Below are 26,427 nucleotides of genomic sequence, written 5' to 3'. Positions count from 1 at the left end.
AGTCATATGCTTAACTGACTGAGCTACTCGGGCACCCCCACAGTTACCATCTTTGAGTGCAGACCTTATAACCTGTAGTGGCTCTAATTGCTTTACACATTACCTCGGTCACTACATTATAGTCCCATGGTCAGCTACCAAAGTGATTGATTGGTTGGTTGATTGGTTGATTTTTTTATTCATAAGAGACACAGAGGCAGAGGGAGAAGGAGGCTCCCCATGGAGCAGGGAGCCCGATGCAGTACTTGGGATCAAGGCCTGAGCTGAAAGCAGATGCTTAACCAACTGAGTCACCAAGGTGTCCCCCAAAGTAGATTCAAATTTAGGTACCTGTGACTCTGAAGCTTACTTGTATTAATATAACCCATTTAGTTGCAGAGACCAGCTCAATTTACACATAAAAAGGAGATTTATTTCAGTCACAGGTAGGCTAACTGGAAAAGTGAGATGGTTTCACTAGCAACTGATAGGGTTCTAGTGACTGACTACTTTCTCTCTTTTTCAGGGAACACATGGCCTCTGTCTCAGAGTCTCCTTTTTCCCCCATAAGGGTTCGCTCTGTTCATCTCCCTTATTTATGTTTTTTTTTTTTTTAAGATTTTTATCTTAAGTGATCTCTACACCCAAGGTGGGGCTTGAACGCACAACCTCAAGATCAAGAGCTGCACATACCATGGACTGAGCCAGCCAGGCACCCCTGTTCACCTCTCTAATTGTCTTACTTCCTCTACTCCAAGTTTCTGTTCCATAATACTTGAACTTGCATACAATCCCTCTTGGATGCTTCCATCTTCTGTTTTTGTTTTTTTTTGTTTGTTTGTTTGTTTTATTCATAAACATTATGGCTACTTGGCAATATTTTCAAATTTCCCAAAGAGGGACAATTTAATTGCCTCAACTATCTCCTGGGCTGTTTAAAACATGTTCCTACCAAGGTGCTGTCCATAGGAATTAGAAATGAGAGGCATGAACCAGTCTGTAGACTTTGAAGAGACAAGTGATTAGATATGAATGTTGCAAAGGAAGAGTGAATGAAAAGCAAATCACAGGTTTCTACAGTGACTGGAGTGTTGCTCTTCAAAAATAGTTGTATTTGAGAGAAATACATCATACCTGGGCCCCAGGGTCTCACCCAGTGGCCCCATCCTTGCCTAACCTCCTGTCTCTTTATCCAATGATCCCATAAGCCAGCATGACTCATGCAGGAATAACACTTTAATTCTACACTCAAAGCCCAACGCCAGCTTGTGTTTCTCACCATTACCAGGACCCCCCTTGGCTTATTTCTGTCCTGTCTGTGCTCTAAATTCAGTGTCATTGAATCATCTCAGTTCTAATCTCTGTTGTTCTAGGCTTTGAATCTGTGTCTATTCATTCTTGATATTTCCATCTTGATTCTCCTCTACTCAATCTTAGCTTAACTCTTCAGTAGTCTAGTAAAAATCACTGATTTTGGTAGGATCAGAGCTCTATCTCAAAACTCTGGAATCGAGCTCCATTTTCTATTGACTATGACTGGTCAGGGTGGCCATGTCTCCTTCAAAGCAGAAGGAGAAGAGTCATCTGTTTCTGTATCATCTATCTTTTGAGCACCTACTATTTTGTCAAACACTGTGGTGGGTGATCATGCTACAAGGCTAATGAGAAATAGTCTTTACCCTTAAAAAGCTCCTAGAGGGGATCCCTGGGTGGCTCAGTGGTTTAGCACCTGCCTTCGGCCCAGGGTGTGATCCTGGAGTCCCAGGATGGAGTCCTGCATTGGGCTCCCTGCATGGAGTCTGCTTCTCCCTCTGCCCGTGTCTCTGCCTCTCTCTCTCAATCTCTCTCTCTGTCTCTCAAGAATAAATAAATAAAATATTAAAAAAAAATAAAAAAAACTCCTAGAAAAGAGAGGCTACCAATCCACAATTACATACAATTTGACTCAAACACGCAGACATGTGGAGGAAGTTGTTTTAATTAAAGTTCCAAAGAAGGCTTCCCAGAGCAGAATAGCCAGGATCTTAATATTTTTAAGTTTTAAGTATTTTTAAAAATGTAAATATTATGCACATAGAGAAAAGTGCATGAATCACAAATGACACTGAAAATTTTCATGAATGTATGACAAACACCAAGATCCAGAAGTAGAACACTACTATCCTTCCAGAGCTCCACTTATGCCTCCTCCCAGTCTTCTTGCTTACATTAAAAGAAGTTAGGAGTGAGGGGCACCTGGGTGGCTCAGTGGTTGAGTATCTTCCTTTGGCTCAGGTCATGATTTTGAGGTCCTGGGATCAAGTCCCACATCGGACTTCCCATGGGGAGCATGCTTCTCCCTCTGCCTATGCCTCTCTCTGTGTGTCTCTCATGAATAAATAAATAAAATCATTAAGAATAAAAAAAAGAAGTTAGGAGTGAAAAGTGATAAGGATACACTTGGCAGGAAGAATAGCACGTTTAAAGATGGAGAGGTTTAAGGAGTGCAGAAGGTATAAATTGGTGTGACTCAGCAGTGGGAGAACAAGCTGATTGGAGATAAAGCTGAGGTCCTCTATCAGCAGAAGCCTGATCATGAAAACCCTTGTCTTAAGTTGAGGAGTTTAATTTTAAAACTAAAGGCTATGGAGAATATCCAGGAGGATTTTTTTTTCCAAGGGGGGGCCTAACTTGATACATCTTGCCATTTAGGAACATTCTGGCAGTGGGCTGGAGGATGAATTAGACAGGATCCACTGGAGACTGGAAGGTTTCTTAAAATACTACAGCAGTTAGGCCTGGATAAAAGGGATGAAGACTTTAAGGCAGGACTAGAGTCACGGATGAGGGAGGGCACTGGTGAATATTAAGGAGTGGCATCTGCCTTAGCTAATTAGTTGTGGAAGAGGTATGGTTGAGGGGTGATTCATCAGTTGCGTGTGTAACACCCAGTGCTCATTACATCACATGCCCTCTCATGCCCATCCCTCAGTTACATCCCCCACCCACCTCCCATGCAGCAACCCTCATTTTTTTGTTTCCTAGAGTTCAGCATCTCTTATGGTTTACCTCCCTATTCTTTTCTTTATGATTTTATTTACTTATTCCTGAGAGACACAGGCAGAGCGAGAAGCAGGCTCCCTGCAGGGAGCCCAGCGTGGGACTCGATCCTAGGACTCCAGGCTCATGTCCTGAGCCAAAGGCAGATGCTCAACCATGAGTCACCCAGGGGCCCTCTCCCTCTCTATTTTCATCTTATTTTCTTTTTCCTTCCTTTCCCCTATGTTCATGTTTTGTTTCTTAAATTCCACATGATTGAAATCATAGGATAATCGTCTTTCTTTGAATTATTTCACTTAGCATAATACTTTCTAGTTCCATCCATATCATTGCAAGTGGCAAGATTTCACTCTTTTTGATGGCTGAGTAATATTCCACTGTGTATATACAACACATCTTCTTTATTCATTTATCTGTTGATGGACATCTGGGCTCTTTCCATAGTTTGGCTATTGTGGGCATTGCTGCTATAAATATTGGGGTCCAGGTGCCCCATCAGATCCCTACATTTGTATCTTTGGAGTAAATACCTAGTAGTGCAATTGCTGAGTTGTTGGTAGCTCTACTTTTAACTTTTGTTTTTTGTTTTGTTTTGTTTTGTTTTGTTTTTTTACTTTTAACTTTTGGAGGAACATCCATACTGTTTTCCAGAGTGGCTACAATTTGCATTCCCACCAACAGTGTAAGAGGGTTCCCTTGTCTCTGCATCCTTGCCAACATCTGTTGTTTCTTGAGGACTACAGGTTTACGTTGAGGCATAACAGCAGGAAAATGGTTGTAAATAATAGATGTCGGTTGGAAAAATAGATTTGGTAGTCATCAGCCTTATGCTTTCACATACATATTTTTTAAGATTATTTATTTATTGGGATCCCTGGGTGGCGCAGCGGTTTGGCACCTGCCTTTGGCCCAGGGCGCGATCCTGGAGACCTGGGATCGAATCCCACATCGGGCTCCCGGTGCATGGAGCCTGCTTCTCACTCTGCCTGTGTCTCTGCCGCTCTCTCTCTCTCTCTGAGCTCTCTCTGTGACTATCATAAATAAATAAATAAAAATTTTAAGAAAAGATTATTTATTTATTCATGAGAAACACAGAGAGAGAGGCAGAGACACAGGCAGAGGGAGAAGCAGGCTCCATGCAGGGAGCCCGATGTGGGACTCCATCCTAGGACCCCAGGATCACGCCCTGAGCTGAAGGCAACCACTGAGCAACCCAGGTGTCCCCAAATATATATATTTACATGTATATTCTTTTTTAAAAGATTTTATTTACTTACTTGACAGAGAGAGAGAGCACAAGCAGAGAGAGGAGCATGCAAAGGGAGAAGGAGAAGCAAGCTTCCCGCTGAGCAGGGAGCAGGTGCAAGGCTTGATCCAAGGACCCTGGGATCATGACCTGAGCCAAAGGCAGATGCTTAACTGACTGAGCCACCCAGGCACTCCAGGCTTGTGCCTTCTTAAATGAATTCATGCATGTATAGGAGGTCCCCAAGAAGAAAAGATATTAAATGCAAAGAAATGAGAGGGATAACTGGGGATCACAGACAGGTAAGGTGTAGAAAGGGAAAGAAGAATCTAAGAATGGGTCTCAAAAGAGACATCCAGGGGAAAAAAGGGGGGAAACCAAGGGAGCAGCATCCATGGAGGCAAAGGAGTAGGGAATTTTCACAAAGGAGTGGTTAGAAGCAGATAAGATATTAAGTACTGGGTCACCTGGGTGGCTCAGTGGTTGAGCAACTACCTTCAGCTCAGGGCGTGATCCCAGGGTGGGGATTGAGTCCGGCATCGGGCTCCTTGTGGGGAGCCTGCTTCTCCCTCTGCCTATGTCTCTGCCTCTCTCAGTGTCTCTCATGATTAGGTAGATAAAATCTTAAAAAAAAAAAAAAAGCACTGATTGGATTTAATGATGTAAAGGTGAACAACAGGGCTTCAGTGAAAAGGTGACTACATCAGGGTGAAGAAACAATAAGCAGGGAAGAATTGGGGATTGGGAGCAACAGTAGGAAATTGTTCTTTCATAAAGTTTGACAGTATGAGAGGGAATTATAGGATTTGTATTCTTTTGTCCATTATTGTTTTTAGAAAATAATCTGAAACCTGGTACACCCTGATTCGTGTTGTTCTGACTGATTTTTTTTTTTTTTTAAGAGAGAGTATGGGGATCCCTGGGTGGCGCAGCGGTTTGGCACCTGCCTTTGGCCCCGGGCGCGATCCTGGAGACCCGGGATCGAATCCCACGTCGGGCTCCCAGTGCATGGAGCCTGCTTCTCCCTCTGCCTGTGTCTCTGCCTCTCTCTCTCTCTCTCTCTCTCTCTCTGTGACTATCATAAATAAATAAAAAAATAGTTTAAAAAAGAAAAAAAAAAAAAGAGAGAGTATGCACTTGTGTGCACATTGTAGGGGGAGGGGGACAGGGGTAGAGATATAGAGAGAATCCCAAGCAAGCTCCACACTTAGCACAGAGCCTGACATGGGGCTCAATCTCATGACCCTAAGATCACGACCTGAGCTGAAATCACGAGTTGGACACTCAACCGAGCTACCCAGGGGCCCAATTGATTGCATCTTAAGCAGAGCTACAGGTCAAACTAATCAGCAGAGTCTTAATTCTTCTGAGATTGCCTGCAATCAGGCTACTTCTCTTGCCTGGGAGGCACAAATAATATCTTCTGTTTTGATGGGGGGCAGGATGGCTTTATCTTTTCTGTAGTGTTTCAGATCAGTTGATGCTTGGTATTATAGCAGGCCAACGTTTGCACAGTACATTAGTCAAGGGTGAATTTGCCTGGTCTTACTGAGTGGAGGGATGATATGATACCCATCAAAACTTGAGATCACCACCACAAGCCATCACTCCTGAAAAATGTGAAGGTAGATTAAAAGACATCAGGTAGGGCAATCCCGGGTGGCTCAGAGGTTTAGTGCTGCCTTCGGCCCAGGGCATGATCTTGGAGACGCAGGATTGAGTCCCACGTCCGGCTTCCAGCATGGAGCCTGATTCTCCCTCTGCCTGTGTCTCTGCCTCTCTGTTTCTTGAATAAATAAATAAAATCTTAAATAAATAAATAAATAAATAAATAAATAAATAAAAGACATCAGGTGATTTGGTAAACTAGGTTATGGCCTGGAGGCTGAGCTACCCTAGGCCTTATAAACTTTTCAAAGGTCTAAAAACCATTTAAGATCTAAAAGCAAACACCTCTAAAATACTCAGCTACCCACTGCCAAACTGCTGAAAAGCAACATAAACAAATGTTTAAATAAATACCAACAAAATATAATGTGCCAAATGGCCAAAGTTACTTAACTTATGTATAAATTTAATGTTACATATATGCAACTGATACATAGTAGAATCCCCTGTGCTGTACATATTTTAAAGCTTTTTCTGTATATTATTATATTTTGACACCTTAGAAAGGGTCATCTGGCTGGCTCAGTTGATAGAGTCTGAGTCACATGTTGGGCATAGAGATTACTTAAAAAAATTAAAATTAGGGCAGCCCAGGTGGCTCAGCCGTTTAGCGCTGCCTTTGGCCCAGGGTGTGGTCCTAGAGACTGGGGATGGAGTCCTGCATCGGGCTCCCTGCATGGAGCCTGCTTCTCCCTCTGCCTGTGTCTCTGCCTCTCTCTGTCTCTCTGTGTCTCTCATGAATGAATAAATAAAATCTTAAAAAAAAAAAAATTAAAAAAACAACACAACCACCTTCAGTAGTAGAGATAGCAAGGACTCAGCATGTCCTTGATGTGCAAACTAACAAATCCATAGCCATACCTCCTTATTTGGCCGATATCCCCAGGAAGCAAAATTCTTCTCCCTTATTCATCCCAGGACCAGGCACCAGGCAAGTAGAGACCACCACTATAGGTTAGAGCCCAACAAAATTAATCAAGCTAGATAGTCCTAAACTATTTACCCTACTCTGCCTTGCCTTTCCCCCTGGAAACTCCAATGCTCTCCCCTAAACGTTCTGCTCCCTCCAGGCTTCTGCTCACTGACCACTCTGATGTTCTTTCATGTGGCCCTGTATGGCATGCTGTGCCTCCTGTCTCTAGAACCTGTGAATATAATAAATTTTCCCTGAGTATCTCAGTCTCCTCTTATGGCTGCACTTGACTGATCACCTCATAAAAGAATATAAAGCACGCCACAACATGGCAGGTCTTAAGATAGTTCCTAGTGATCTCCTTGATCCATCACTCATGATCGTATCTTATACCTGCCTCTTTCCTAAGTCCATGAGTGCATCTAGTTGGTGAACCTGAGGATGCCCTCACCCCCCACCCCAGTCATATACTGCCCTGGGTATTCCCTTTAATCCCTGACAGAGTCTCTTGTTTTATCAAACATAGGTGGTAGATGCTTGTCATTCTCAGGTTTAACGTTTTCAGGTTGAAGGAGAACAGAATATACCACCTCAAAGTATGCCTCATACTGATTATTGTGAATCAAAGGTACTTGAGAAAGAGCTGATGCAAGGAGGACACTCTGACCCTCCTTTGTCCTCCTGGAAGCAGTACATAAATCTCCCATGTGAAAGTTACCTCCCTTGTACTGGGAGAGTAGAAGGCATCCTGCTCACCAGAGAGAGGGAATACAGGGCCAAGAAGGCTATATAAACAAAACTTGTTACTTATGCAACAATTTACTACCCCAAACCCAAACCCCTTTGTCTTGCCAATTTTTTATAAATTTGTGTTTCTTTCTAAAAGCTTCCTTCTTTGGTCACTTCTTTGAGTCTTATATTTTTACAGGGCTCCTATACATATAAAATTAAATTTGTTTTCTTCCTGTTAATCTCTTATGTCAATTTAATTATTAGACTAGACAAAAAACAGAGAATGGAATATCTTTCCATTCTTTTTTTTTTTTTTTAATTTTTATTTATTTATGATAGTCACACAGAGAGAGAGAGAGGCAGAGACACAGGCAGAGGGAGAAGCAGGCTCCATGCACCGGGAGCCTGACGTGGGATTCGATCCTGAGTCTTCAGGATCGCGCCCTGGGCCAAAGGCAGGTGCCAAACCCCTGCACCACCCAGGGATCCCTATCTTTCCATTCTTACATGGTTTTATTATTTCCTTAGAAGACTCAGTTTCTATGATTTGCAATACTTTTTTAATTTTGTGCATGAAAAAAAAATTTGTGCATGAACTCTAAGGCTGGTGCAAAGGAAGTTGACAGCATAGAACCTATATTTCAGCATGGTCTTATTATTCTTTTTTTATCATATAGGGGATAACTTGTTTCCTTGCGGGGGAAAAAATGCCTTGAAGTGATATATAACTCTTTACTGAAGGCTGAGAAGTTTATTACCTTGTGGTATAAGGATGTTCGTAGGAAGCATGTGACTCTCCATGGAAATATAATTTGGGATACAGCTGGGAAAACTGTACGAACAGGCACCTGTGTGGCACAGTGATTGAATATCTGCCTTCAGTTCAGGTCATGATCCTGGGATCCTGGGATTGGGTCCTGTATTGGGCTCCCAGCAGGGAGCCTGCTTCTCCCTCTGCCTATGTCTCTGCCTCTCTCTGCCTCTCTCATGAATAAATAAAGTCTTAAAAAAAAAAAAAGAAAAGAAAACTGTACAAACATGTCCCTCATTAGGGGTTTGAATGTTGAAGAAGATAAAAGGAGGCAGTTTTCCTTATTATTTTAAGACTAGATTATTCTACCTCTTTTGCTTACTTGGCTATATAATCTCCCATATGGCTCTCCTTTTAGATCATTATTCTAAAAAATACTGTGCAAGTCTTCTTCTTAATGACTAGTCAGACCCTGGGAGAGTGTCTCTGCCATTTATCTCTCAAAGAATATGATTGGCTCACCAACCTTACCTTCACAGAAATCCCATAGAATAATTTACTCCTCTAAGAGTATACCATTTTTCAGCAACTATCTTTGGCTCTGGCTTTACCCTAGGAACTATCCAATGGCTTTATCCTATGAACTTGCTCAAACCTCTGTGCATTTGTCAAAAGCCCAGGAAGATCTACACACCATCCACCAGCTTGTCTAAGATATGTTTGGTTTTTTTAAAGAATTTATTTATTTATTCATGAGAGACACTGAAGGAGAGGCAGAGACATAGGCAGAGGGAGAAGCAGGCTCCTCGCAGGGAGCCCAGTGTGGGACTAGATCCCCAGATCCGGGATCATGCCCTGAGCCGAAGGCAGATGCTCAACCACTGAGCCACCCAGGTGCCCCTTGTGTAAGATACTTGACAAGTTGTAGCATAAAGCAAAAGCATCAAGTACTAATAGAAAATCCAAGCTAGAGAAGTTGACTGGTTTGCTTCTTGGTATGTCTCCCCTACCTCCAATCCAAGCTTTGAAGACTGCCCCCTCCTCTTAAAGCTACTATAGTGACAGTTAATAAATCCTTTAGATTCTCTCTCCAACAACCTCCCTCTAATCAGATATACCCTCACTGAAATTTCTAGCTCACAAACCAGCATCCAACTCCAATAAAAATGAAGAAAAGTAGATGCTTGAGGAATTGCCCACCTTTTTCTGAGTCTAGCATGTGACCCAAAGACAGGATCTGGTTGCTAGCACTGCACAGTTGGGTATACAAGAGGCATACTTAGGGGATCCCTGGGTGGCTCAGCGGTTTCGCGCCTGCCTTTGGCCCAGGGCGTGATCCTGGAGTCCCCGGATCAAGTCCCGCATTCAGGGTCCCTGCATGGAGCCTGCTTCTCCCTCTACCTCTCTCTTTCTCTCTTTCTGTCTCTCTGTCTCTCATGAATAAATAAATAAAATCTTTAAAAAAAAAAACAAAAAACAAAAAACAAGAGGCATACTTAGGTCCCATTCCATACAGGTGTCCAAGTTGAGGGCTGGTGTCTCCTTTATTCCTGATTTTCTAAGCCAAAACAACAAACTAATACATGCATCCATGTGGTGGTTCACAAAAAACAATTACCGAATATTGCCAATGCCCACAAACCTGGGAAAATCAAGAATATATTTCCCATTGATTTCATAAAAATGGTCAGAATCCTGGAAGCAACAGATGGCATACTTTCACTATTTACAAGGTGAGAATAGGGCTTAAGGGAGCCAAAAAGAGACAGTAAAGTGTCCTGGGGATGCTAACAGCTCAGGAGCTATCCCACATGTGGCTGAGAGGAAAGGGGAAGGTGTGATTATCAGGATCTGGACAGGTTAGCTGTAGAAAGGCCAGCTCAGGACAGAACTTGTCTGAAGTCACACACCATTGGAGAGATAGGTACAAAGCCTGGCTAGGTTGATGCATAGCAAGCTGTTCTAATCTTTGGACCATGAAATCTGCACAGCACAAATAACCACCTTTGAGTGTTAATCAAATAAAACCTTCCCCTAGGGTTTTAAAGCTGTCATGGTCCGTGAAATTTGGTTTCTTTTTCCTTCTGATTTAAATCCCATGAGGCCTTCATGTACCCTTTATCAGAGATGAGATCCAAACCCAAAATTAAGCCAAGAGGGATAAAGAATGTTGAAACCAGTGAGCTACAGAAATTTGCAAGGGCCTTCATAAAGATTGGTAAAGTTGAACCAGAGTCTTAAAAACACAAAATCTATCAAGAATAGAATGACAAAATTAGAGGAACCTGTGGTGATCATCTACTTAGAGTACAAGCTCTCACACTTTTTTTTTTTTCCTAAGAAAGTTACAGGGGCACATGGGTGGCTCAGTTAGTTGAGCATCTGCCTTCAGCTCGGGTCATGATTTTGGGGTCCTGGGACCGAGCCCCACATCTGGCTCCCTGCTTCACTCCCTCTCCCCCTCCCTGCCACTGTTTCTCTCTCTCTCTCTCTCTCAAATAAATAAATAAAATCTTTTTTTTTTTAAGTTACAATATTATTCTTAATGAAATGTTTTCACTTTGGCTCACTCAAAGAAGAGATTTTCTAAGTATATACTTTAAATATAGCAATGACTTATATGGCAATAACAGCTTAAGCTCAGAATTGTATCCTGTGTCCCAGGATGGCTCATCTGTTCCATAATCTTACTTTGAGTTACTGTTACTCTTTCTTTGGTACAGTACCCAGTGGGAAATAGATCTGATATGTAGAGAAAGTTATAAGAAATGCTCTTTTTGTCACAAATAACTGCTTCCTCTTTGGTGAGGCAGTATAGTGGCATGACAAGGAACTTAAACTCTGGAAGCAGAGACGTTTAAAACTTAATAGGTATGTGATGTTGGTCAAATCATGTGAACTTTCTGTGCTTGCTTTCTTATTTACAAAGTGGGAATAGTAACAGGACTTATTTGATGGGACAGCTGCTAACATTAAATCGGTCCATATACATGACCAACTTTTAACAGTACCCAGTATATGATAAGTATCTTATTATATTTACTGTTTGTATTATTTTTCCCCATTCAACCTAGTACCTATAATCAAGGGCGTATAAAATTCATTTCCCCGATTTGTTTACAAAGCTGCATCTACTAATTATACTGAGACTTGTAGGTTTCCCAAGCATCCATGGTATAGTTGGGAGCAGAAGAAAGCCACTTCATCTATAACGTTGAAGCTGGGGTGGGAGCAGGGAGTCAGGATTAGAGACATAGTTGTAAAATACCGAATAATAATAGCTTTCATTTTTTGAGTGCTTATTATATCCCAGGCCGTTCTAAATGCTTTCCATGTATATCTCATTTGATTCTCCTAGCAACCCCATGATAGTGATTCCACTATCCCCATTTAGAGGAAGAAAGTGGAACAGGTAAAGTAACTTGCCCTTGGGTCACACAGCAGGAACTAAGAGCTAGAACTTGAGCAGTCTGGACTTTCCAGTTTGTTCTCTTAACTATCAGACATCATAATATCATATAGTATTTAATATTGTAGGTTGGGCTGATATTCAGCCAACATAACAGTGCAACCAGGCTAGCTGTCTGATTGGCTGGTGCCCTGTTCCGATTTAGTTGGCGCTTGGATGATATCCATTGTTAGTATCTTATGACCATCACCTCCGATTATAGTTGAAGCCATGGACATGAATGAGATCTTATGAGAAGTGTGTTTTTATCGAATGAGTAAACTAGTATTTGAGCACCATGAAAGCCAAGGTGGGTTCTGTTTTAGTCACTGCTATCTCCCAAATTGGTTTTACTAAATCTCTGCAAATACGTGAAGATAAAAATTGAAGAGAGTTTACCTGTCCTTAGCATAGGTTTTCTGAAGGAGTTGAGGAGCAAAAGATAGGTAAATAAAATAATGAGTATACACTATTATTTTAAGAAACTTGGCTGGGAAGAAATGGACACAGGACCACATTTTTGGAGAATAGAGGAAAAGTTGCCTTTTTTCGTCTGCCATTTACAGCCTCAACGGTGACATTTCGAAAAAAAATTTTTTAAGATTTTATTAAGAGACACAGAGAGGCACAGACACAGGCAGAGGGAGAAGCAGGCTCCCCGAGACAAGCCCGATGTGGGACTCCATCCCAGGACCTGGGAATCAGCCCTGAGCCAAAGGCAGATGCCCAACCACTGAGCCACCCAGGCGCCCCAGACATTTTGAAAATCCTAACAGACCTTTCAGAATCCCATAAAATTATTCCAAAGTTCATCTATGAAAAGAAACATGTGAGAACACCAAGGAAAATTCTGAAACTTATTAAGAACACCAAGACAACAGCAAGACAGTCATGGGGCTTACCTCTTAGTTACTTGACCTCCTCCTCCTTTCTATGTTTTACTGGAACTCTCCACAGACTTCCTGGGTCACACCCTCAGCTATGTTATCAATTGTAGGTACTTTGCTTTCAAAATAGTTAATCCATCCTGTTTCTGATTATAGCATACCATTCTTCAAGCTTGATTGTTTAAATACACCCACGAGACCTATTTAATGATCTTATCAAGATTTCTAGCTGGTTGACCTTTCTGACTTTTCCCAACCCACCAGCCCTCTCTATTTTCTTTCTTATCCAGCTCAGACTCCGACTCACCTGAAACTATTTTGCTCCTCACTTTATTGCTGTCATCTGCTAAAACTCCATCTGCACTCTCCGTGCCTACACCTTAGCAGCTCAGTGTAACTGGAGAAGGACACACAAAAGGTAGATTAAAGACTGAATTTAAGATCACAGTCCCAAGTGGGCCCCTATAGCTGTAGAGCATGGTGAGTCTACTTGGTTTTTCTTGTCAACTCTCTCCCCCCATCTTGGGTGGGAGGAGGTGGAGATAAGTGAATATATATCTATAGATATATATTTTAAGATTTTATTTATTTATGAGACACACAGAGACATAGGGAGAGGGAGAAGCAGGCTCCCCGCTGAGCAGAGGCTTATGTGGGACTTGATCCCAGGACCCTGGGATCACTACCTGAGCCAAAGGAAGATGCTCAACCACTGAGCCATCCAGGGGCCCTGAGTGAATATATTTATACTCTGGAAGAGGTAAGAGTCTTAATATACATTGTTTTGTTTTTGTTTTTAAGATTTTATTTATTCATGAGAAACACACAGAGAGGCAGAGACACAGCCAAAGGGAAAAGCAGGCTCCCTGTAGGGAGCCTGATGTGGGACTTGAGCTAAAGGCAGCCACTCAGCCACTCAGCCACTGAGCCACCCAGGCGTCCCTTAATAAGCATCCTTAAAGATGAAAGTAAAACAAACAAGTTTGATGTCTTTCACTCAAGGGAAAATCATCCAGTACTAGGGGAGTATGGTCCCTCATAAGCAATGAAGCACTCTTCTCAGGGATGTTTGGCCAAGAGTGAGTTTTATAAGTCATTTAGAAGACACAACTTGAAAACGTGGCATGATTAACTAGGATGTCAGGGATTTCCTTATAAAGCTATTTTCTAGGGCAAGGTGAGCTAAAGCTGAGCAGGGAGGAGAGTGATTAGTCTGTTATGTTTCTTTAACAATGGAGCATGTCGGGCAGCCCAGCCCGGGTGGCTCAGAGGTCTAGCACTCCCTTCGGCCCAGGGTGTGATCCTGGGGACCTGGGATCAAGTCCCACGTCAGGCTCCCTGCATGGAGCCTGCTTCTCCCTCTCCCTGTGCCTCTGTCTGTTCCTCTTTCTCTCTGTGTGTTTCTCATGAATAAATAAATAAAAATCTTAAAAAAAAAAAAAACCCACAATGGAGCATGTCTTATAAGTAGGAGCTGACTTAGGTTTCAGCTAGTTTTGTGACATGGACTGGCCACCATTTTGTGGGTACCTAAATGAGGTTCTGGACCCAATTCCAATAGGAAAGGAAGGTAACACCCATATACACCACAAAGCAATGCTTAGGACACCAGCTGGTGTCATTTCTGACACTATCTACTGGGAGATAGCATCAGATTCCACATAATAAGGTCTCAGTCTCACGAAGATTGTCACACACCTCCCATACCCCAATCCCTGCCTTCAGACACCAATGGCAGGTTCATTACCTGTGTCTTGACTGACCAGACACAAACTGAAGTTTCCAACAACTCCCTGCAATAGGTAGAGGGCCTCATAGAACTCAGTGAAACATTTTACTTCCTAGAGTGCCAGCATCTTATAAAAAGATATAACTGAGGAACAATCAGAATAGATACATTAAGGAAAGTGTGGGGAAATGATGGGAGCTTCCACACCCTCCCCAAGCACAAAGCTCTCCTGAAATCTCCAGCTGCTCACCATCCCTGAAGTTGTTCAAACCCTGTCCCTTTGGTTTTTAAGAATGATGGCTCCGGTGCTTCAGCAATGATGGATTAAGTTATTGGCCACTGGTGATCCATTTAACCTCCAGTTCCTCTCCCCTCCTGCAACTTGGAACTGAAAGTTCCAACCCTCTAACCTCGTGGTCAGTTCCCCTGGCAACCACCCCTCTTTCTTAAGAGACTTGGGGCATTCCAAAAGTTACCTCATTAACATAACAAAAGAGGCTTTAATCCTTCATCCCTCCAGCCACTTAGGAAATTCCAAGGGTTTTAGAAGCTCTGTGCTAGAAATATGGGTGAAGACCAAATATATATTGATGACAATTCAAATTATAATTCACAATAGCACAGTTCCGATACATAAATTACCTTTCGCAGCATGATATAGAACTAGAAATTTATATATGTGGCTACATAAAATTAACATTTCTCCTAAGGGGAAGAAAAAACAAAATCAATTTTAGTATATGTGCTGCTGAAGCGAGCACAGAAAAAACAAAATCAAAAGGGAAAAATACATATCACAGAAATGGATGTTTTCTCTAATGTACAAAGCTCTCTTACAAATTAATAGAGGAAAAAAAAATAAAAATAAAAAATAAAAAATAAAACAAATTAATAGAGGAGAGATGACAAAAACCAAAAGAGAAATAGGCAAAGAATAATAACAGACAATTCCTAGAGGGACTGTTTTTCCATTACCCAGTGTTGGCAAGAATGTGGGAAAACTGGAAGTTCACGCTTTTTCTTAGATACATTCTTTCTGGACCACTGACTTCATGCCCAAAACTATGTAATTACTTACTGAGTCTACTATTACCCTGGGAGCCCTGGGAATTTTTTTCTTCTCTCTTCTGTGCTTGAAATTTTCCTGAGCAGACAATATTATTCCTGTCTCACAAACAAAATTCAAGTCAGCCCATTCTGTAGGAAAAAACCAACCTGGGGATTTCCTATTAATACATCTGGCAAAAGTTCCCAAGGTTGATATGACAGTCTCTGATCAATAGCCTCCCCCCCGCCATGACATATAAGAAAATTCCGATACTATCAGTTTTCTGTAAATCAGGCAAGGAAATTTAAAAAACTGGAAAGAAAACCTACTTCCTGCAGAAATGATGTAGATTTTATTTTTTTTAAGAGAAGGGAAGAGAAGGGAGGGACAGAGGGTGAGGGAGAGAGAGAATCTTTTTTTTTTTTTTTTTTTAAGATTTTATTTATTTATTCATGAGAGACCCAGATTGAAAGGCAGAGACAAAGGCAGAGGGAGAAGCAGGCTCCCTGTGGGGAGCCTGATGCGGGACTCAGCCCCAGGACCCACAGATCACAACCTGAGCCAAAGGGAGATGTTCAACCACTGAGACAACCAAGTGCCCTGAGAGAGAGAGAAAGAATCTTAAAGAGGCTGTATGCCCAGTGAGAAGCCTAAGGCAGGCAGGGCTCAATCTCACAACCCTCACTGAGATCATGACCTGAGCTGAAATCAAGAGTCTGATGCTTAACCAACTGAGTCACCCAGGAGCCCTGTGGATTTGAAATATTAACAAAATTTGCAAATGTTTGACAAATGGCAGATCTATTACAAGTGCTAAAGTACTAGAGTCAAATTCTAAACCCACACCAAGAACCACCCACCTAGCCACTCCCAAGTTCTTGCCACAGAAACTGAAAGTGTGTCTTGACTCAGCCACAAGGTTTTGGGGGTAATTTATTATATAGCAATAGATGACTAATGGAGTAGAGAAATAGAAGTTTCTGACTTCAATCTTCCCTTTCCTTAAGCCATATATCGTCTTAATCTTTTCCTTAAGCCATGATCACTAAAATTTATAGATGATTAAATTAAGGCCCAGACGAGTTAATATACTTATTCAAGGTTACAGTGTTTAAGTGACAGAGCTATGAACATTTTTAGGTTTTCTGACATACAGTGTTCCTTGTACCCTCTCATGTCGCCTTTAGTAGTTTTAAATTATTGGGTTTTTTTTCCCTAATGAAATGATTGTATAGACAGGGAGGTCCTATATTTGCCACTGACCTAGTCACTGTGGAAATAAAGATGAGTGAGGCAAGTCAAGTGGATTTTGCATAAGGTAGAATGGTGAGATGAAGGAAAAGTACAGGGAAAAATTTGATGAGAGTAGTGGATGTGAAAAGGTTCAGACACACAACAGAAATTAAACAACCAGATTGAGTATATTTGAGCAAGATGGAGATTTCAAAATTGAAAAAATTTATATTGACCTCAGAGATTCACTAAGGGTCAATCTAAACTTATTTTTCTTCAAGAAATGTGATGATCATAGGTATATCCTTTCTTAATATGTTATGTGTTTATTTAGAGTTTTAAGTCTTTCCCATATTGTTCTATAACTTTGTCATGTAATTCTTGTGTTACTTATGATTCACACTTTAATGACTTATCCATTACCAACTTCCCAAATCAAATTAACAAAACCTTTTTTTTTTAAGATTTTATTTTTAAGTAATGTCTACAAGTGACATGAGGCTTCAAATCATCACCCCTCCCAAAAAAAAGAAATCATCACCCCAAGATCAAGATTCACATTCTCTATGGACTGAACCAGCCAGGTGTCCCATCAAGTTAGCAGGAACTTTTATTTTTTTTGAGGGAGAGGAAGAGAGAGAGAGAGAGAGAGAGAGAGAGAGAGAGAGAAGGGGTTGGAGGGTGGAAGCAGAGGGAGAGGGAGAGAACCATAAGCAGATTCCGGGCTGGGCATGGAGCCCCAACAGGTTCTCACAACTCTAAAAAATGACGCGAACTGAAATCAAGAGCCAGATGTTTAACTGACTGAGTCACCCAGGAGCCTCATAGTTAGCAAAAACTTTTATTTTTTTGAAAGATTTTATTTATTCATGATAGACACACGGGGGGGGGGGGGGGCAGAGAGAAAGAGAGAGAGAGAGAGAGAAGCTGGCTCCCTGCAGGGACGCTCCATCCCAGGACCCTGGGATCATGACCTGAGCCAAAGGCAGATGCTCAAACACCGAGCCACCCAGCTGTCCCTAGCAAAAACTTTTAAAGCAAGAATAAAATGACAAAAGGTAAGTGATTGGGGGTGTGGACTATGGAGGGATATATTTAATATACAAGACAAGGCAGGGTGGCTGGCTGGCTCAGTAGAGCATATGACTCTTGATCTCGGAGTTATTAATCAAGCTCCACACTGGGCATAGAAATGACTTAAAAATAAACTATTTCTTTTAAAGATTTTATTTTGGGCAGCCCCCGTGGCGCAGTGGTTTGGCGCCGCCTGCAGCCCGGGGCATGATCCTGGAGACCCTGGATTGAGTCCCACCTCAGGCTCCCTGCATGGAGCCTACTTCTCCCTCTGCCTGTGTCTCTGCCTCTCATTCTCTCTCTGTGCTTCTATGAGTAAATAAATAAAATCTTTAAAAAAAATAAACAAATAAATATTTTATTTTTATTTATTTATGATTTTAGCTCAGGTCATGATCTCAGGGTCATAGGATCCAGCCCCATTCTGGGCTCCAGCTCAGCAGGGAATCTGCTAGAGATTTTCTCTCTCTCTTCTCTCCCCTCTCCCCAGTTTGCACTCTATGTCTTTCACTCTCTTTCTCTAATAAAGAAATAAATCTTTTAAAAAATTTTAAATTAAAAAATGCATATAGGGGATCCCTGGGTGGCGCAGCGGTTTGGCGCCTGCCTTTGGCCCAGGATCGTGATCCTGGAGACCCGGGATCGAATCCCACGTCGGGCTCCCAGTGCATGGAGCCTGCTTCTCCCTCTGCCTGTGTCTCTGCCTCTCTCTCTCTCTCTCTCTCTGTGACTATCGTAAATAAATAAAAATTAAAAAAATAAAAATAAAATAAATAAAATAAAAAATGCATATAATTTTCATATGGACATTTCCATAAGTTCCCAACCTCGGGATGCCTGGGTGGCTCAGCAGTTGAGTGTCTGCCTTTGGCTCTCTCATGAATAAATAAATAAAATCTTAAAAAAAAAAAAAAAGTTCCCAGCCTCTATTTATGCCCCCCCCCCACACACACACACCCAGAAAACTGATTTACATTCCCATGCCAACCCAGGAGGGCAAGCAAAGCAAGTATCTGAGCCAGTCTGACTCCATTATGAAAGTTGTTTTTTCTTTTTAAAATTTTACTTATTTATTCATGAGAGACACAGAGAGAGAGAGGCAGAGAGAAAAGCAGGCTCCATGCAGGGAGCGCGATGTGGGACTCGATCCTGGGTCTCCAGGATCATGCCCGGAGCAGAGGGCCGATTTTAACCACTGAGCCACCCAGGCGTCCCTCCATTATGAAAGTTGGTGAGATGTTGGTTACTGGCATATTCTGAATGCCCAAACAAAAATTTTTTTAATTAAATAATTTTTTTAAAAAGCACACTGGCTTTATTTAGTCCCATGGTGTTCTTTTTCTGACCCTGGCTAAATTGCATAATCTTTCCATTTCCTAGTTTCCTCATGTGGCAGGCACTTTATGTGTTCCATTTTCTTCTTTTCCTGGACCATGTTTCTGTCTTTCTTAGAGTTGAGTGGAGCCACATGACTGCTTCTGCTTAGTGGAACTGAATCAGAAGTGATGTTTGTCATTTCCAGTCCTTGATTCTAGAAGTACTCTTTCAAGGCACCTGGGTGGCTCAGTCAGTTGAGTGTCAGACTCTTGATCTCACCTTGGGTCTTGATCTCAGGGTCATGAGTTCAAGCCCCGTGTTGGATTCCATGCTAGCCATGGAGTTTGTTTGCTTGTTTGTTTGTTTGTTTGTTTGTTTATGAGAGGCAAAGAGAGAGAGGCAGAGACGCAGGCAGAGGGAGGAGCAGGTTCCATGCAGGGAGGCCGATGTGGGACTCTATCCTGGGTCTCCAGCATCATGCCTCGGGCGGAAGGCGGCACTAAACCACTGAGCCACCCAGGCTGCCTGACATGGAGCCTACTTTAAAATAAAAAAAAATAAATAAATAAAATAAATAAAATAAAATAAAATAAAATAAAATAAAATAAAAAACACTCTTTCACGCAAATTAATGCTTTCTGTCTTTGTCTCTCTATTCTCCCATGTGTGCTCTTTCTCCTATGAGGGGCTGAATGTGGAGAACTCCAGAATTCTCCGAAGGCCATAGGACATGGAAGGAATTTGGGTCCCAAAAAACTGCACAGATCCACGACACTCTCACCCAGTTTACATTAGGCTGCAGTGTGAGGAAGAAATAACTGGGGTTTTTTTGCATTTAGCCACTCAAAGTTTAAGATGTTGATAATTACGAGAGTAAATCATCCTATAAATTCTGACTAGTAAATCTTCGTTAAATCTTACGATGTCCTGGGACGCCTGGGTGGCTCAGTGGTTGAGTGTCTGCCTTTGGCCCAGGGTGTGATCCTGGAGTCACGGGATCAAGTCCCATGTCGGGCTCCCTGCATGGAGCCTGCTTCTCCCTCTGCCTGTGTCTCTGCCTCTCTCTCTCTGTGTCTCATGAATAAATGAAATCTTAAAAAAAAAAAAAAATCTTACGATGTCCTGAGTCAGAAATAAGTATGACCTGTTCCTTGTTTCCCTTTAGCATCTTAGAAATTGGTTCCATGTAATTATTTGTCCCAAACACATGGCAAAAGTCCCTACAGTTAAAATGCAAGATGGCCTCCAGTGATTCTCACCTCCTGGGGTTCAAGTCCTTGTGTAGTCCCCTCCCACATGAATCATGACTGTCTGGCATTACCAATATAACACTGCAGAAGAAGTGGTGTATGATTCCAATACTGAGTCATTAAAGACGGGGCAACTTCCAACTTGGTCTCTCTTAGGCAACTTACTCTGTAGAGAGCTGGCTGCTTTAAATGAGGACACCTAAGCAGCCTGGGGAGAGGCATCCTGGCAATAAACAGACCTCCCATCAACCACTAGCACCTACTTTCCAGTCTTGTGACTGTGCCATCTGGGGAGCATATTCTCTAGCCTCAATCAAGCCTGGAGATGACTGCATCCCTGGCTGATAGCTTCACTGAAACCTCTTGAGAGATCCTGAGTCACAAACACTCTGATAAGTTACTCATGAATTCCTGATGAAGCTGACACAATAAATATTTATTGTTGTCTTAAAGCCACAATGGACTGGAATAATTTATAAGAGGGCAGTAGATGACATGCTCCATGACACCTCTGTTTGCTAAAATTTCTAGATTTTTTTTAATCTCTTTTTTTTTTCCTCTAGCATTATTGGGACATAGTTAACATACAACATTGTATAAGTTTAAGGGGTACAACATAGTGATTTGATATAATATATATTGCAAAATGATTACTACAATAAAGTGAGTAAACACATCCATCACCTCACATAGTTATAGTTGTGTGTGTGTGTGTGTGTGTGTGTGTGTGTGTGTGTGAGACTGTGTGGTAAGAACATTTAAGATCCATTCTCTTAGCAAACTTCAAGTATACAATACAGTATTGTTAAATATAATCACCATGTGGTACATTATATCCCCAGAACTTATTTATCTTAAAACTGGAAGTTTGTACCCTTTGACTACCTTCATCCCTACCCGTCAAACACTAATCTTCTCTGTTTCTATGAATTTGGATTTTTTAGATTCCACACATAACTGAGATCATATAGTATCCGTCTTTTCTATTTCAAATAGCATAATTCCCTTAAGTTTCATCCATGTTGTCACAAATAGCAGAATTACCTCCTTTTTATGGCTATATAATCTTCACGTGTGTGTATACACACACATATATATGTATATATGTGGGTATGTATATAATATACATCACATTTTCTTTATTCATTCCTATTGATGGACACATTGGTTGTTTCCATGTCTTCACTATTATAAACAATGTTGCAATGAACATTGGGTACAAATATCTTGAGACAGTGATTTCATTTTTTTTAAGATTTTATTTATTTCAGAGAGAGAGAATACAGCGGGGGTTTGGGGAGCAGCAGGCAGAGGGAGAGGGAGAAGTAGACTCTCCACTGAGCAGTGAGCCTGACTCAAGGCTTAATCCCTGGACTTTGGGATCATGACCTGAGCCAAAGGCAGATGCTTAACCTACTGAGCCACCCAGGAACCCCAAGATAGCGATTTTGTTTCCTTCAGATATATACTCAGGAAAAACATTGTTGAATCATATTGTAGTTCTTTTTTCTTTTTTAAGTAGGCACCACACCCAACTCATGACCCTGAGATCAAGACCTGTGATCAAGAATTAGATGCTCAACCAACTGAGACACTCAGGCACCCCATTGTATTTCTATTTTTAATTTTTTGAGAAACTTCCATACTGTTTTCCATGGTGGCTCTATCAATTTACATTCCCACCAACAGTGTACAACTGTTCCCTTTTCTCCACAATCTCACTAACATTTGTTATCACTTATTATTTTTTAACATATTTTTTTTAATTTTTATTTATTTATTTATGATAGAGAGAGAGACAGAGAGGCAGAGACACAGGCAGAGGGAAAAGCAGGCTCCATGCACCGGGAGCCCGATGTGGGATTCGATCCCGGGTCTCCAGGATCGCGCCCTGGGCCAAAGGCAGGCGCCAAACCGCTGCGCCACCCAGGGATCCCTATTTTTTAACATATTATTTATTTATTTGAGAGAGGAGAGAGAAAGAGCATGAGCAAGGAAGAAGAGGGAGAGGGAGAAGCAGACTTCCCACTGAGCTGGGAGCCTGATGCAGGGCTTGATCCCATGACCCTGGGATCATGACCTGGCCAAAGGCAGAAGTTTAACTGGATGGGCCCCCAGGCTGCCAATCATTTATGCTTTTGATGATAGAAATTCTAACAGGTGTGAAGTGATATTTCATTGTAGTTTTGCATTTCCCTGATTATTAGTAATGTACAACTTTTCACATAGGTGTTGGCCATTTGAATATCTTCTTTGGAAAAATATCTATTCAGGTCCTTTGCCCATTTTAAAATCAGATTGTTTAGTTCTCTTGCTCTTGAGTTGTATGAGTTCATTATATATTTTGAATACTTGCCCCTCATCAGATATGTAGTTTGCGAATATTTTCTCCCATCCCATAGGTTGCCTTTTCATTTTACTGGTTGTTTCTTTGGCTATACAGAAGCTTTTTATTTTTTATTTTTTAAGATTATTTATTTATTTATTTATTTATTATTTTTAAAGATTATTTATTTATTATTTATTTATTATTTAAATTATAAATAATTTATAAGATTATTTATTTACACACACACACACACAGAGGCAGAGACACAGGCAAAGGGAGAAGCAGTCTCCACGTAGGGAGCCCAATGGGGGACTTGATCCCTGATCCCAGGATCAGGCCCTGACCAAAGGCAGATACCCAACTGCTGAACCACCCAGGCATCCCTCTTTTTTAGTTTCATATGAAATTTAGAATTGTTTTTTTATTTCTGTAAAAAAAAAAGTACCATTTTCTTGATACAGAATGCATTGATTCTACAGATCACTTTGGGTAGTATGGAAATTTTAATAATATTAATTCTACTGACCCATGAACACGGGTTATCTTTTCATGTATTTGCATGTTCTGCAATGTCTTCCATCAACGTCCTGGGTTTTGCAGTACTAACCTTTCACTTCCTTTGTTAAATTTATTCTGAGGTATTTTATTATTTTTGATGCTCTTGTGACTAGGATTTTTTTTTTATTTCTTTTTTGGATGATTCATTTTTGACGTACAGAAACATAAACTGAAAATTTCTACATTCCAAAAGCATTCACTCTTCCGTGGGTTTTAGTGTCTGCTACAGAAACAGTGTCATGCAAGGAACCACTCTATTCATCTCCAAGTCACAAGAGGTTGTATCAACCCCATATCTAAAAGGATAGGAGGTGGAATTGTTTGGTAATGGCAGTCTTGAAGAGTAAGTCTGAACAATGTAAGCTGATTCTGATTTCTTCTTGAAATCTTTAAACAGGGAGGGAGATTCTGGAAGAAAAAAAGTTAGAATAATATTTTTCTTGATACTATTATTACCACAAACATTTTGTTTTATTTTCTCTTATTTTATTTTTTTAAGATGTATTTATTTATCTGAGAGAAAGAGAAAAGTTGAAGCGGGGAGGCAGGGGGGGGGGGAGTGGCAGTGGGAGAGAGAGAATCTTCAAGTAGACTCCCTACTGAGTGTAGAGCCTGACAGGAGGCTGGATCCCAGGACCCCAAGATCCTGATCCAAGTCAAAATCAAGAGCTGACCGCTTGGGGTGTCTGGGTAGCTCAGCGGTTGAGCATCTGGCTCTGACTCAAGGTATGAACCCAGGTCCTGGGATCGAGTCCCACATCGGGCTCTCCACATGGAACCTGCTTCTCCCTCTGCTTATGTCTCTGCCTCTCTCTTGTGTCTCTCATGAATAAATAAATAAAACCTTAAAAAAAAAAAAAAAAGAGTTGGCCACTTAACCAACTAAGCCACCCAAATGCCCCTACCACAAACATTTTAAAACATTAGTTGAAAGATTATTGAACAACTTTGAAGAGAATACAAATGAGACACCTCCATTTCTTCAATAGGATGACACACACCAATATAGGAAAGGAGAATATCTGCCATTCTTTAAAGCCAGTAAGTGTTGTAATAATAATGATAATAGTAGGGATGCCTGGGTGGCTCAGCGGTTTAGCACCTGCCTTCAGCCGAGGGCGTGATCCTGGAGTCGCGGACTGAGTCCCACATCCAGCTCCCTGCATGGAGCCTACTTCTCCCTCTGCCTGTGTCTCTGCCTCTCTCTCTCTCTGTCTCTCACAAATAAATAAATAAAATCATTTTAAAAAATAATGATAATTAAAAAATAATGATAATAGTAATATCAAATTAACATGGAGTCCACATATATCACAGACCAGTTTATCCTTTTCCTTCTCCCACTTACTTCCTACAAAGAGATCATTTTATTCTCACATTTTTTTCAGATGGATCAAGTAGTTAAATAACCAGATTTCAATATAAATGACAGATGGTGAGTGTACATGTCAATTTATCAGAAAAGAAGTTTGAAGAAGGATGCTTCTTTTGGCATCAGAATCTCGTCCCTTAAAGTAACTTACTAGAATTATGCAGTGAAGTTCCAGTGCATATAGCTTCATCCATAGAATAGGGTATCTTGGCCAGTGATCTTCTTTCCCAGGTGGGTAGTTGACAAAATTCCTCCAGCAGTGATCATACTCTAAGGAAACACAAATCTTGGTTCATTCAACAAATACAGCAGAAAGTTACTTTAAAGAGAGCCTCACTTATATAGTTTTTTTTTTTTACTTATATAGTTTAGATAAAGCCCAGTAGTCTATTTGCTGTTGGATATAGGCTAAACTCTCCCCAGAATCCCTAAAATAGGACAAGGTAGTTTATTTGAAGACAGCTGAGAGGTTATAGTGGCAGGAATGGAGAAAGGAGTCCTCTTTTTGATATTTTCCTTATTATGAAGATCAGACCTGGTCCTTTCTCATGTTATTTTGGACTTTTACTTCTGAGACTTCCAGAGTGGGATAATCAAGCTCCTGGCCTTGAAACATGCCAGTACCACAGTCTCTCATCAACACCCAAGACTCTTTGTTTATTGTGTTTACCTGGGACTGTCATAATCTGGATAGTCACACCACTATTAATGAGATCCCTGAGTCCTTGCCGGTTTTGTGGATCCGCGTGCCAGAAAAGCCGGGCCACATAAATAACCAGAGTCACACTAGGGTGTTGACTCAAAAATCCCCTAATAGCATTGGAGCATTCCCAACAGGGACTCCAGGACAGGAACCAGGTGATGGAGCAGCGAATGGATGGGCAATACTGTCTTTCTGCAGTAAACTTTTCTATAAAATTGATTTCCACATGGTTGGTGGTGTTTTTGCCTGAGTTTCGCCAGGTCTTATGGCTTGTGCCCCACTGGATTTCATAGAGGAGGCAGGTCTCTTTACGGAGTTCTCTGGGGTCAAAGAAGCCTTCAAATTCCCAGGGTTCAATTCTCCTCCTGAAACACAAAAAGCACTCGCATGTGGTCATGCTATCTTTGGAGGGACCTTAGAAATCATTTCCTGTTCCCCTCTTCTACCAGGCAGATCTAAAACATGACATCTCAGAAAACTTTTTTTTTTTTTCTATTCTATTTCTCAGTTACCTCAGGAGGTCCTTTTGAATTATCAAAGTTTCTCTCACAAGCATAGTGAAGAGATTTTTCCCAACTCATGCTATTTGGTTATCACTCTCTTTATACCATTACTTGGTAATTTTGAATTCAGATATAAAGGTGTCTTTGTTGCTCTTTTAAAGGCTTCTCTTTGGGGCACCTGTGTGGCTCAGTCAGTTAAGCATCTGCCTTCAGCTCAGGTCATGATCTCAGGGTCCTGGGATCAAGCTCCACTTGGGCTCCCTGCTTAGCAAACTGTCTGTTTTTCCCTCTCTCTCTGTCCTCCACTCATGTTCTGTCTCTCTCTCAAATAAATAACTAAAATATTTTTTAAAAAATTTTAAAAATAAGCCTTCTCTTTATATTTTAATCTTTCTGTCTCACCATAGAAATGCCATGTCCCAATTGTTAATCTTCATGCCATAGTGGACTCTAACTAGATTTTGGGCATAGAAGCCTCAAATTGCCAACAAGATTCTGTTGCCAAATGTAAGAAGAGAGAGATTCAGACTCAGGATTCTTCCACAATAAATTCTGTATACTAATTCCTCATAAGAAAAAAATTCAAACTGCTCCCAATGACATCTTTATTCATTTATTTTCTTAAGCTTTTATTTTTAAGTCATCTCT

At 41.2% G+C, this 26,427-nt stretch overlaps 1 protein-coding gene across 7 annotated transcripts in view; it reads right to left on the bottom strand.

Moving 5' to 3' along the window:
• The window catches only part of RIMKLB (ribosomal modification protein rimK like family member B), a 186,380-nt gene that overhangs the window by 150,802 nt on the left and 9,151 nt on the right, over positions 1–26,427 (bottom strand). For 6 of the 7 annotated variants that reach the window (XM_041735724.1, XM_041735721.1, XM_041735725.1 and 3 more), the window contains exons 4-5: positions 25,244–25,641; positions 24,725–24,843 (exon numbers count right to left, since the gene is read on the bottom strand). In XM_041735724.1, coding sequence (XP_041591658.1) covers positions 24,725–24,843; positions 25,244–25,641 — 517 coding nt within the window. Of the gene's footprint in view, positions 1–22,968; positions 23,610–24,724; positions 24,844–25,243; positions 25,642–26,427 lie in introns of those variants that run through there. The other variant, XM_041735730.1, reaches the window with a different exon arrangement.

Source organism: Vulpes lagopus, chromosome 21 (genome assembly GCF_018345385.1).
Source record: "Vulpes lagopus strain Blue_001 chromosome 21, ASM1834538v1, whole genome shotgun sequence".
NCBI classification, from domain to species: Eukaryota; Metazoa; Chordata; class Mammalia; order Carnivora; family Canidae; genus Vulpes; species Vulpes lagopus.
Note: the sequence above shows the minus strand (reverse complement) of the source record. Positions and strands in the feature narration are given on the sequence as shown.